Source organism: Acomys russatus, chromosome 2 (assembly GCF_903995435.1).
Source record: "Acomys russatus chromosome 2, mAcoRus1.1, whole genome shotgun sequence".
Taxonomy (NCBI): Eukaryota; Metazoa; Chordata; class Mammalia; order Rodentia; family Muridae; genus Acomys; species Acomys russatus.
This window is the reverse complement of record NC_067138.1, coordinates 56,875,720-56,889,762: the sequence shown is the minus strand read 5'-3', so window position 1 is coordinate 56,889,762 and position 14,043 is coordinate 56,875,720. Positions and strand designations below refer to the sequence as shown.

The following is a 14,043-nucleotide window of genomic DNA, read 5'->3' as shown; positions in this document are numbered from 1 at the left end:
TTTCTAGGCACTGACTCGTACAATTTTACAAAGATCTGTGTATAGCCTGTCTTGTAATCTATCTCGGCCCCGATACTGCAAACCCCATGAGAGCTCACGAGCAGGACTCTGGGTAAATAAATTGTATTGAAACACAATAGAAACCTGGTGACATATCACTGAGGCTGTTATTGCCTCAAATGGTAGCTTCTCACAGAAAGGATGATGATGTGTGCATGTGTACATGTGTGTGCACGTACATGCCGGTTCCCACAGATGCCAGGGATCCCCTGGGGCTGGAGTTACAGTGCTTGTGAACCACCCAATGCCTGTGTTAGGAACCAAACTTGGGTACCTTGAAAGAGCAGCAGGCACTCATCTGCCAAGCATCTTCCCAGTCACTTCTGGCTTTATTTTGAGACAGGGCTCTGAACTCACACTGCAGCCTTTGAACCTGTCACTCTCCAGCCTCAGCTTCTCACGTAGCTGAGATAAAAGGCCCGTGCCAGGGACAGACTGTTTTTCTTTCTTTCGTCTTTTTGAGGTTGAGGATGAAGCCTGGGGCCCAGAGAATGCCAGGCAAGCACTCCACCAGCGACACGTTGCCTGGCAATTTTATTCCGTACTCAGTGCACAGAAGCACCGGTACACCACGCTTCCTATGTGGCTCATTTCCCACAGTCTTGCTAATGCCGAGGAAGGAGCTTTTATCAGTCCCATTTTACAGATGAAGTGAAGTAACCTAACTACATCAGCTTGTAAGGGCTGCCACCACAAAGGACCGATTCTGTCCCAGTTCAGAAGGGCAGATGCCCTAAATCAAGGCATCAGTGAGGTTGGCTCCTTCTGGGAGAATCTGGGGGTGGGCAGGGTGCAGTTGTCCCCACCTTTCCATTTACTTCTGGTGACTGTGGGCAATCCCTGGTCTCCTAGTTTCCAGTCACCTTGCCACCTGGCTCCTTGTAAGGATACCAGCCACTGGCCAGAGGATCACTCTATCTGGTAGGACCTCACCTTAACTAATGGCATCTCCAAAGACCCTGTTTCCAAGTAAGGTGCCATTCTGGGCACAGCTAGGGTAGGCATACTAGGCCAGTGTGCTAAGCAAGGTCATAGAGGCAGGTCTCAGATCCAGCGAGCAGTCAGGTGGTGCTTACCATCCCTGCCCCTCCCCCTAGCCTTCCTATAGCATGAGAGCTCATAGTTACCTAGCCCGGACCATGACCCAGGTGCTATCTTTAGCACTGTATATATAATGGATTTCTTTGTTGTTTTTTTTATTTTTTTTTTTTCCTTCAAGAGAGTGTCTCTCTGTGTATCTCTGGCTGTCCTGGAACTCTGTAAAGCAGGCTGGCCTCAAACATAGAGATTCTCCTGCCTCTGCCTCCTGAGTGCTGGGATTAAAGGTGTGCATTGCCATCACCCTGCTACATATAACTGACTCAGTCCCGACAACAACTCACTTTATAGATGAGGAAACCAAGACACGGAGGGGGTAAAAGTTACCTGGGATTACATAGTCTACAACTGTTAAGACTTGAGATATGAAGTCAAGGAGTTGGTCCCAGAGTCCAAGTTCTTAGCCACTGTGCTAAGCTTCTTAAGCTGCTGCTCATGTGTGGTATGTTGTCATGGCAACATGCTGAGAACCAGAGCTCATGAAGCTTTTTAATCTCTAGAGAGACCTGTGCCCTTCCTTGCCTCACATGGGAGAAGGCTGCCCTCACCTCCTCAGCTGCCTGAACTGACCCAGAGCTGAGCTGAGTGTCAAGAAATGGTTGCCATCTCCAACCAGACCCCTCGCACGGCACGCTCTCCTGTGCAGAAGCATTCGCGCATCTGAATGGGCCTCAAGGGTCTCTGCACTGTCCGAAATGCTATGTGAACTGCCATATGGATAAACACACTCTACAGCAAGGGTCCAGAGCATTAACCAGACTCTCAAAGAGTATCATAATCGTAATTTTCTGGGTCTCGGCTGTCTTCAACAATGTCTGTCTTTATTAGTTTCCTTGTCCATCTAGTTTTATCTTGAGCCATCTGACACTTTTAAGCAAACAAGCAGAACTTGATGCACAAAGCCCAGGCACAAACGTACACAGCACTGCTATCCAGAGTTCTGTAATCTGCCTGAGTGTGCACGGGGGAAGTCTGTCTTCATCTCTTCCCCACTCACTTTTCAATCTGCATACCCCTGGGTGTCTGATGTTTCAGCACCACAACTGTCTCAGGTTCCCACTCCTACACAGACCAAAAGCTCATCGATACCAGACTTGTGAGCAGTGTGCTGACCGGAAAGGGCCCTTGACTTTGAGCCAGGGTGCAAAAGCACTCATCTGTAGTCTTAAAGTCAGCCGAGGGAGAAAGTGCGTGTGTGGGTATGGGTAGGATGTCCGTCAGTCAGCATCGCTTTATTGTGGCTATAAGATATGTCAGAGGCAATTCAGCCAGGCGGAAGAGTCCAGGAAGAAGGCAGAGTGAGGCAAGAGGTGCCTCTGCTTCCTGTGGCTCGTCTGGGCATGAGAGGAAATGTCCAAAGGTCACTGCCACCATCTACTACAGGTGTCTCTAGGAACAGCCTTGCTCCACTACTCTAATACCCCAGAGTAGAAGGCGGCTGGGGCTAAGGAGCCTGGGAGTATAAAAAAGACAGAGGCCTGGGGTGGAGCCTGTCTCTTCCCCTCCCTTCCACCTCCCTCAGGCACTGTGATGTTGAGCTGATCCCAAAGCTTAGCTCCATGAAATGACACAAGGGCACAGCAAAATGCTTGAGTTTGTTTGTTTTTTTGTATCAGACAAGGACCTAGCACCTCAGCCCAGGAGACTCCAGACCACGTTCTAGGTTGATTCCAATGAGTTCATTCTTTCATTATTGAGAGCAACTGAGAGTCTGTTGTCACCATAATAAACCAGAGGGTGTTACAAAAGGAACAGAGAGAGTGATGGCCCCAATTACAAAAGGAACAGAGAGAGCGATGGCCCCAGCGCTGTGTGACTGAACTTCCGTTAATCCCAAGCAGCCCCCCCCCCCCCACTTTAAACTAATAGTGATTCCCTGCAGCCAAATAATTGATCTAGCTGGTGTTCTGGCCTTAGGGGAAAGTAAGTGAACTGGCCTCTAGAAATGTTGGCGGCCTGGGCTGGTCCATTAGTTAAAAAAAAAAAAAAAATCAAAACACTGTCCGGAAGAGGCCATATGACTAGGCTCAGCAGAAGTCATCGATAGATGACATCATCTCAGAAATTAGCAAGCCAAAGTCATGGGGCCCCAGAGCAGGGTCAGTTCACCCCTCAGGGCTCACTGCCACCACCCTTTACAGATTCTGAAGTCAGCCAGGGGACACAGGGGCCCAGACCAGGGCCTGTTTCCTTTCACCCATTTTCTTTTCTTTCTTTCTTTCTTTCTTTCTTTCTTTCTTTCTTTCTTTCTTTCTTTTTTTCTCAGCAAAGGCCCTGAGGGTTGAAACCCACATGCAGAGCTGGTGACATGTGGCATGTCCTTAAGGAAGGACCTGCTATGGGTACACCCTTCAGATTCTTTTACACACGGTGGCCGCTCCTGGATTTACCTCTACCTCTTGTCATATTTGCCATCTCATAGACACAGGCCTCCCTTCTGCCTGGGTTCCTTCCACCTTCTATCCCCTCTCTTTTCTCATCTTAGCTTTGAGATAGACAAGAGAGACAGAGACAGAGAGACAGAGAGAGAGAGACAGAGAGAGAGACAGACAGACAGATAGACAGACAAAGAGACATAGAGTTGGGAGCTGGGAGCTGTCTCTACTTAAGCTCCCACCCCCACCTCCCACCCCTGTCTCCCTAATCACACCCTCACAAGGTCCCAGGCAGGTTCTAACTAAGCTCACATTGGTAGGTCATCAGTCCCTACCACAACCTGGAAGAGGTGGCTACTTAACTCTTGTTAGCCCCTGTTGTACAGAGACAAAATGGGTTTCCAGCAAGTCCAATTTTTGAACGCTCTGCCTTGCTGCAACCAAGTCGCCAAGTCTGACGGCTTCTCCCACTTCTCAACTTTACTCTATCCCCTGTACAGTAACTGTCGGTGGCCACCTCTCCACTTGACTCTTGGAAAGGCCCCTCCCCACACACCTCAGCACTGGATGGGTGCCCCATCTCCTCCCTGCCCTTTCTTTTTCTCATGTTAGAGGGCTTCCTGGAAATCCTCCAGCCCTCTGCACTCCAGCTCCACTAAAGACCATCTTGTCCACTAAGGTCATTTCTCAAGGCCGTACAGGGTGGGTCACAGAGCTGAGGCTGGAGCCAGGGGCCTGATCTCTGGCCATTCCTTTATTAGTTAGGGTGGACACCACCTAGTCCATTTTGTGCAGTTAAATTGTAGCAAAGAGTCCCGCCCAGAGAAGAGGGGAAAGGTGCAAGGCTCTGATAAGGTAGGGCTGGGGCTATTTTAAGGGGCTCTAGCTTCCCACTTAGGATGCGAGGCACCCAAGGGCCAATGGCTGTCTAAACAGTGGACTCTGAGCTTAGCTCATTAGAGATAAGACGCCAGAGTGACAGGAGACTTGTCTTCACTCTGCCCGTTTGTTGTCAGAAGCCGGTGGGAACCTTCCTGTTTGGCTCACTTGCCCCTTTAATCCTTTATCTGTGAAACACGGAGCTAGCTTTAGAGAAAACGGAGGAATGCAGGATCTATTATAGAATCTTCACACTGTTGCTCCGGCCTGGGAAAGTCCCAGACCACAAAAAGAAGGGCTCCAAGAGTCCCCAGACCTGCCAGCGAAGGAGGGCCAGTAAGAGACAGGAGACACAGGCGGACTGCGTTGGGGCAGGCATGACCTTGAGCAAGGGGCTCTGAGGTCCTTCATGGGCAACAATGGGACCTACTGAGGAAGGTCAGCTGTATGGGTGGCCCCATTAAGAAAGAACCCAGAATGTGGGTTTACGGTCTGGGTCCTAGGGGGCCAGGTGGTCTTCAGGAGTCTCACTGGGAAAGGTGAGCACCAGCTGAGAGGGTAGCTAAGGAGAGAGTGGGGCTTTGTGCATAAGGTGCCATACAGTCAGGGAACTCACTTCCCCCCAACGCCTGCCCAGTTCAGTTGGTCACTTGTTTTGCCAAGGTGCTGCTAGCTACCCAGTCTAGAGATGTCCTAAAGCAGCCCAGGCATACTTCCCAGGCTATTCCGAGGGCCCTAGTGGGTCCTAGGCCAGGACCCTCAGTTCTGAGAGGCACCAAAGTCTCTGACTTCTGCAGCTGTGTCCCCAGCATCCTTAACCCGAAACTGGAGAACAGGTGTGGGCAGTTCAGACAGAACATGCCTGGCTGCTCTCTTGGCCTGGGGGTGGGGGTGGGGGGATGGGGGGACTGCAACCCCTCGAAGGACCCTACAATGGGAAACTGAGGTCCAGAGAAGAAAGGACTGCCTGGGCCACCGTCTAGTTGGCGACAACCAGTGGCCTCCTGCCTCCAGGCTCTTTCCTTTCCCACCTGGCTGCGCAACCCAAGTGCTACTTGCTGGTGCTTTAAACCTCGCTAGCTCCAGCAGTTTGGGAAACTTTTCCCCTTGCACGGGCCAGATCGGTATGATCCTGACACACCGTCCCCAGAGTGAGCAAAGGACCCTCTTCCTCCCCAGATTCCCGGGCGGGCTCGCACCCCAGCTTCGCACTGTGATGATGCCCGCGGGAGGGAACCCCGGGCGGTTCCCAAGGTCCCTAGGCGACTAGGTCTAGAGCCCCAGGGCGCCCGGACTAGAACCGCGCGCGTCAGGCTGCGAGGACGCGAGCTCCAGCGACCTGATCTCCAGTCTGGGGGACTGGATCCCCGGGCCCCCTAGCCCCGAAGGACACCCGAGGCGGCGGCTATTTATAGAGGGAACCATGCTCAGTCCCTTCTCGGCGGCGACAGCTGAATATTTTGCCCAGATATGGCTGCGCCCCAGCGCGGCGGCAGGGAGCCCGGCGAGGCCGTGAGGGACCTAGGGCTGGCTGGCAGGGGGTCTTACCGGGATGTGGGGCGGCGCGAGCACGGACGGTGGCAGCGAGCGAAACGCGGGGCTGGGTGAGTTCCCTGGCGGCCGCGGGTGGGAGCTGGGGGCGGGCCCTGCTCTGCTGTCACCGCGCCCCGCCCCACCCCGGGGCCCTCCCCGCCCTCCCGCTCCATCAAGGGCGCCTGGGTGCTGTGCGGTCCCTGGCGGGGGAAAGATACTGGCTGGGAGAATCGCGGGCCACGCGCCTGGCCACCCTGAGCCCGGAGCCAGGTGAACGCGCCGTTCGGGAAGATTTTAAACTACGTTGGGGGTATCTGGACAAAGATGGACAGATCTTTATTCTCACGGGGTCTAGAATGTTCCAGTAAAGTCAGCCCAGCTACACCTTGCTTCCTTTGGAGAGGTAACCTGCCCCTTCTCTCAAGCAGGCCCGCCAGAACTGGCATGCGCCCAGGTCTTAATAACCATCATCTGTGGACTCGCAATTCCAGCGCAAAATCGAACGCCTTCTCTCCACAGAGTGCTGAGCATACGAAATTACCACTTAAAATAACCGGAACAAAAGTTCTGCTTTCTTAAAAGGCTAATGTGTTCTCCAGAACAAACCACTTAAACCCAAACCGAAGCCCTAAGTGTTTCAATAAACAAATGGCTCATGCCAAAGAATCCAAACAGACCCAGGGAAACGTCTCAGTTGGATTATCCCGATGTTTTGGTGAGGAGAACCCTAATTCTCCTGTAGCTGCCTAAGGAGAAACGCTGGAAAGTACCGAAAGTAATTTCCCAGTGTATTTCTGTATTATAAAGCCCTTGCTCTACTGAGAATTCTCGTTTCAAGGGATAAATGGCATGGGCTCTTAACATTTCCAATGACTTACTTTTAAGCATTTTTGTTGCTGTTGTAAACGCTTCCAGGGCACACCTTAGTGCGTAGCTTCCTGGATTTTTACAGTAAGAACACCTGTGCATGACAGCCACCAGGCTGCCCCCTCCGAGTCACCCGGCCTGCTTTATGGATGCACCCTTCCAGGAGTCATGCCCTTACTGTCATGTCTATTGCTCACGCACCATGCTTTCTCACTATTCAATTTATGGGCTTCATACTGGGTAAATTTACCATGAGAACATAATATGGTAGTGCCATATGAATACATCCTATTTGAAAAGTCTGCTATTAGTGGGAATTTGGGATATTGTAGTGTGGCTGAGAACGTTCTTTCTCAGTGTCCCGCACAGGTGCACACCCGGCTGCAGGAAGTGCAGCAGGTCAGAGTGCCCAAGCTCAGCTCTAGGACAGATGAACAGTGGCCTCAATGCTACTTGCAAGCGGTTCCCATCCACAAGAATTGCTACATTGTAGTCAACCTGGTAAAGAGTAACGGCATCCATTGCGGTTCTGATTTGCACTGCCTGGCGTCCACATTTGCTGACCTTTTCGTTTATTGGTCAGCTGGATCTTTTTTGTGAAATGTTTGTTCACGTTTCTTGCCCCCCCCTTTTTTTTTACTGAATATATTCAATACATCAACACTGTATGGTTACATGTCATATACCACACATGTAATATACAACAGTGTGCATTCCTCCACTTCCAGTCTTTTAAGAACAGCTGTCCTCCCAGGTGCGGCTCCCAGGTGCTCTGCCAGCTCTGTGTATCACTCTCCTACCTAGCCTCTCACACTCAGGTCTCTAGGCCACCTGGAACTGACTTTGGACTTCAAAACAGAGCAAGGGCCAGATTCACCTGTGTGTGAAGCTACCACACATCGCATTAATTTTATCCTTACGTCAACAAACATAACTGCTTTAAGAATGGAAATGTTTCTTAAGTCAATGAAATAGAAAAGTCTTCCTTTGGTTTCGTACAATTCAAGGATTTGTGTTGCCCTTTCTGTTGTCAGAAAAAGATCACTATAAAAACTAACACTGCCTTATTTCACTTAAACATTTATGTTCTAGCTGGGCATGGTGGCGTTTGCCTGTAATCCAGCACTCAGGAGGCAGAGGCAGGTGGATCTCTGTGAGTTTGAAGCCAGCCTGGTCTACAAAGTGGGTCCAGGACAGTCAGGGCTACACAGAGAAACTCTGTCTCCAAAAAACCAAAACAAACAAAAAACATACCAAAAAAAAAAAAAAAAAAAAAAAAAAAAAAAAAAAAAAAAAAAAGAAAAGAAAAAAGAAAAGAAAAGAAAAGGAAAAAACCACCACCAACCAACCAACCAAAAAGGAACATTTATGTTCTAGAAAGCACTCTTACTTCATCACAATTACTTTAATAACTGGTAATTATTTTTTAATCTTGCTATTTCAGAAGAATTTTTACTTCATAATAAACAATTTTTGTTAATTTTAAATACATTTTTTAAACTAGAATTTTTTTTTACACGTTTATGATTAAAACCTGGTCTTTTCCTTTTCTATTATTGTTTTCCCTAGATTTTCTTAAATAAAACCAAGTGATTTTTAAGAAAGTTTGGCTCCAGCCTGGTTTTCTCCCCTGAAGCCCACTCACTTCAGTTTTCCAATAGCCTATGAGCACCTTCCCAGCAGTCTAGTAGCTCCAATGCAGTATGCTTTTCCAGACTCTCATCTTCTACTCAGACTGGGTAAGGCGCACCATCCTTAGGCCTGACTTGGCTTGCTCCCATGCCTGCCGTATCTATGCTGTCTATTCTAATATTCATATGCAACAAGCACTCTTTTTTTTTTCTAGATATGGTTTCTCTGTGTAGCTCTGGAACTCACACTGTAGACCAGGCTGGCCTTGAACTCAGAGATCCGCCCACCTCTGTTAAAGGCATGTGCCACCACCACCTGGGTTTTGTACTGTTCTGAGAACTTCAAGATGTCTTCAGTGTGTTTACTCCAGTGCTTTGCCCTTAGCCTAGGGCTTCTCTGCCTCATCCAAACTATAGCTAAAGCTTACAAAAACATCCATTTGCCCATCTACCTGTCCACCAGGAATGCAGCATGCACATGCCGACCTGTCCACAATGTCAGTCTGTGGGGACGACACGGGAAGTAATCGTGCAACAGTTACAAAAGCTAAAATGGTGCATCCTCTTCTGATTCCATAATGCAGTGACCTCACAAGGTTAGCCAGCAATCAGCAAAGGCGGGTGTGGGGACTGTTTGCATGTTATCAGACAGTATAACAATTCAAGGCTTATCTGTTCATGAGAAGCAGTTACGTGAAAGGAGATGCTAGGATCTGTCCTACGTGAGATGTCTGGGACAGATAACTAGCTAGCTGTGTACTCTTATGGCACAGTGAGACTAGGGCATCAGGAGAGGCATGCTCAAACCACACTGGAGAGCTAGGCCTGGTATAATCCCAGAACCTTGGAAGCAGGAGGCTCTCAAGTTTGAAGCTAGCCCGGACTACATAGCTAGATTTTTTTTCTTTTTTGAGACAAAAACAACAAACAAAAACCAAGAACAAGGCACAGTGGAGCAGAAGAGGCACCAGGGAAGGTTTCATGGTCATCCAGGTAGGTCAGGAAGGGCACGGACAAGAAAAACTGGTAGGGACAGAAGGATTCACAGGCTGAGAAAATGGCACAAGTATGGTTTAGCGGGGAGGGTTCTTGTTTGAAATGTTGGTAGTCTTGGATGGAGGTAAGTGGGTTCCAGGCTCCAGATGAAGGTCTGAGTGGATGGACACAGGTGTAGGCTGTGGGGCTGGGCCAGGGAGACTGTGGAAAGCCTGGGTCTTGGGTCTGGACTCTAGCCAATGAGAAGCCACACAAGATTTGGTGGGAGGGCTGGCAAGATGGCTCATCAGATAAAGGCACTTTTTGCCAAACTGATGACTTGAGTTCAATTCCTGAATATGAAGAGAAGATCAAGAACCAACTCCCAGAGGTTTCCTCTGACTTCCATGTTGCTTTTTGCTTATTTGTTTTTTAAGACTTAGGGCAAGGAGCACAGTGTTGTGCTTGGCTCCTGCTTTCACTGCATCTGTGGTCCTGGGTGCTATAAGAAAGCAGACCATGGACACAGCATAGAGAGCGCCCAGTAAGCAGTGTCCACCCAGAGCCTCTGCGTCAGCTCCTGCCCCCAGGTTCCCATGTGAGCTCCTGTGTGGCTTCTCCCGATGGTGGACTGTAACTGTGAGCCAAATAAACCCCTCCTCCTTAAGTTGCTTTTTTGTCATGGTGTTCATCACAGCAATAGAAAGCAAGATAAGACATGAGGTTTCACACTGCTAAACATTTTATTCTAATTATATTAATAATTCAAGTGCAATTTTCTTTGAAAAGTTAACCGTGTTAAACAAAACTTGTTAAATATCTTTCATCAAACAAAGCATATTCTTTTCAATCCTCCACAACAGTCAGAGCCATGTAGTAAAGGTAAGATGTTTTAAGAGCCTACTACACACTGTGTATTATTGCTTAGAGAAACAATCTGCATTAGCTGTCAAGGTCTCAAGCAGTGACTAGTTAGCTTTTGACAGCTCCACCAGATACTGCGACATAAAGTCATGGATCCAGGTGTCAGTGTCTGGCAGCGATGTGTCCACTAGATAGACCACTACTTTCCGGTCCCAAGGGTTAGTGTGTTCAATAACTGTCTGTACCAATGCCACCAGGGGTTTCTTCTCCACGTGATTTCGAAACACCATCGAAGCCTCCTCCGACCACTGGCTGCACTTCACTCCTAGGAGAAAGACAGGGAGTGAGGGGGCATGAGTGGCCACACGTGCCTTTCTTTGAGCCATTGGGAGGGAGAACCATTTAGTCAGTTACTAAGTACTTTCTAAGTATTCCAGGTTAGACTGCCTATGCCAGAAAACAGCTGTTCAACATTCCCCATCTTACAGCTTTTCTATCCTGAAATGGAGTCACTTCTGTAAGCCTTTACCTGCAGACACAAGTTTCCTTGCTGTTTACAAAGAGAGATTGTGATGACTACTCCCATTTCCTACACCTAAATTATAAATTATTAAAATTGAGAAAGCCAGAGGGAAAAACATCAGGACTAATACTAATGACATTTTTTCGTAGAGGCTTCCCCACCACCATGTATTGAAGGTTAATTGACAGAAAAGACTGGCTGTATGACAACAGTGTCATTTTTAAAAATTATTTATTTTACACACACACAGACACAGACACACACACACACACACACACACACACACACACAATCTGCATGTACACCTACATACCAGAAGAGGGCATCAGATCTCATTATAGATGGCTAAGAGCCACCACATGGTTTCTGGGAATTGAACTCAGGACCTTTGGAAGAGCAGATAGTGCTCTTAACCTCCAAGCCATCTCTCCAGCCCTACAATGTCATTTTTTACAACAACAAAGAAAGTCACAGAAAAGACACAATGTTTCGACTGAGCCCATGGATCCAGGGATGCTCAGGTCTTATATATAGGCTCCCTCTTGTCTATAACCATTCTGCTTCCCGAAGAGGGACTCCTGAACAGTGAAGCTCACAGTCCAGGGCTACAGGCTGTCCCGAGACTCATGGTGGTCCTGGTTATGGACTATAGCTCCCCTCAGTCCCAAAACCTCCACAGCACACTGAGGGTTTGTTGAGAAATGCCTTTTACTCAGTGTGCCATGTTCACCTTGACCAAAACAAGTGATACTGAAGGCCAAGCCCACACCTGAACCACCATCACAATCAGTCAAATATGGCAGGAATGCTGGAGTAGCCAGACCAGGAATTCAAAATAAGTATGAGTGACAACTGAACACACTTCAGTGGAGGAGACAGGCTACATGTAAGAACAGAGGGATGAGGGGGCACTGTGCATGTGTGGGGTACATAGTCTATCCTCGGCACAAAAAGGGGAATGCATGACTTAAACAGAAATTTGCAAATTTTTAAGAAAAGAAGGAAGAAAAAAAATGCTGGGACTAAGAATGTAACATTTATATAATTCCTGATTGTGTCATGGTTCTTCTTGCCATAGGTCATCTATTGTATATATGTGTAATAATATAAATGTATATGTACAGAAATAAAATTTAAAAAAAAGAAAAAATGCTGGGAAGAACAGAAATACCAAGAGAAAAGACGTCATTGCTATGTTCATTGGCGAGCTAGACAGGGCCAAGGAAAGAGTCTCTGGTCTCAGAATGTGGCAACAGAAGCTTCTAAAACTGAAGCAAAGAGAAGGCTGGAAGGACCCAGAACAGAGCAGCTGTCAAGGAACGTGTAGTGGGAACCAGGAGCTGGCCAAGGCACACATGATCCAGAGAGGTGGGGCATAGAGGGAGGGAAGAAAAGACAAGTACAAGAGCAGGAGAAACAGACTCTTAGAAAAACAAAACACTGGTGGAGTCTGCTGTCAGTAAGCCTACTGCCTTGGAAGGAGTGAGGAAGAACCTTCAGAGGGAAAAAGAGAAGCTTGCGTCTAAGTAAAGAAAGAAAAAGCATCAGAGAGTGAATTGATGGGGGTAAAGTTACATTCATTTGCTTGTTTTTGAGACTTCACTATGTCTCACTATGTAGCCCAAGTTGGCTTCAGACTCACAATGCTTCTGCCTCAGCCATCCTAGTCCGGGACTTAACAGGCATGTGTCTTGATACTCTTTTTATTTGTAATTGATCTAGTGGTAAATAACAGTGAATTCAAAGGTTTTGTTTGTTTTTGGAGACAGTCTTGGCTGTCCTGGACTAGCTTCGTAGACCAGGCTGGCCTTGAACTTACAGAGATCCACCTGCCCCTGCAGGCGTGCACCACCACGCTAGATGCATCAAACTATTCTGTAAGGGGAAGTAACATTTTGCTGTAGGATTGCTTTATAAAGCTTATAAGGTATTGGCACTAACTGTGAGGGAGAAATTAACATTACTTAAAATTAGCCTTCAAGGCTGGGGAGGTGGTTCAGTTGGTAAAGAACCTGCCATACATGCACAAGAGCTGGTGTTTGCACTCCCAGCACTCAAGTGAAAGCCATGTGTGGTAGTGTGCCCGTAGAACTCCCGCACTGCAGAGGGACAGACAGGTGACGGATTCCTACTAGCCAGCCTAGCAGAATCACTGAGTTCAGGTTCACCGAGAGCTCATCTTAAAGTAATAAGTTGGACAGTGATTGAGGAAGACATCTGACGTTGTCCTCTGGTCAACAGATACAATCCACACACATGTATGTGTATCTGTACGTGCACACGCATGCACGCACTTGAAGCTGGCATGTGGCATATACCTGTAATCCTAACTCTTGGGAGAAGGAGGCAAGAGGATCAAAGGAGTTCAAGGTTATCCTCAGCTATACAGTGAGTTCAAGGGGTAGCCTGGGTTACAAATGATATCCTTTTCTCAACACACACACACACACACACACACACACACACACCTGGGCTACAAATGATATCCTTTTCTCAACACACACACACACACACACACACACACACTTGAATTAGCTGTAAATATATATGGCAAGCCCTAGGGTAACCACTAACAGAGTCCCCCTCCCCTTTCCATGTACATGCATGTTTGCACATGTGGAGGTACAGGTGTGTACAGGTGTACAAACATGCATGTAGAGGCCCAAAGTTGACATAAGCAGTCTTCCTCTTTTGTTCCCCATCTTATTTACTGAGGCAGGGTCTCTCACTGAAGCTAAAGTTCACCAATCTGAGTAGTCTAGCTACCCAGGAATTCCCTGTCTCTGTTTCCTAAGGGCTGGGACCACAGGTGGACCATCAAGCCTAGCTGGCTTTTATGTGAGTTCTAGGAACTGAAACTCTGGTGCTCAGGCTTGCATGGCAAATGCTTTACATAAAGGAAATATGATCTGTATGCTAAGGCAAGAACATGGACTTCTCTAAAATGCTTAACTAAAACACAGAAATCAGCGAGGCATGGTGGTATATACTTGCAATCCCAGCACTGGGGATTTAAAAACAGAAATATCAGGAGTTCAAGGAGCCTGGGCTACCGCACTGACTTTGAAGGACAGCATGGGTTATAGGAGACCTTGTCTCAAAACACACAGACAGACAGAAGAGTGTGGATGACAAAAATAGGAATGATGAACAAGGAGGACAAACAGAAAGCTACTAACTGTGGTGGCTGTTTATCTAGCTATATTGACAATGGCACTGTATGTTACGGGTATCTGCG

At 47.9% G+C, this 14,043-nt stretch overlaps 1 protein-coding gene across 3 annotated transcripts in view; it reads right to left on the bottom strand.

Annotated features, from left to right (window-relative positions):
* Positions 1-10,122: 10,122 nt before the first annotated feature.
* The window catches only part of Tdrd7 (tudor domain containing 7), an 86,384-nt gene continuing 82,463 nt past the window's right edge, over positions 10,123-14,043 (bottom strand). For all 3 annotated transcript variants that reach the window (XM_051161583.1, XM_051161596.1, XM_051161589.1), the window contains exon 17: positions 10,123-10,607. In XM_051161583.1, coding sequence (XP_051017540.1) covers positions 10,387-10,607 — 221 coding nt within the window. In that variant the 3' untranslated portion in view covers positions 10,123-10,386. The remainder of the gene's footprint in view (positions 10,608-14,043) is intronic.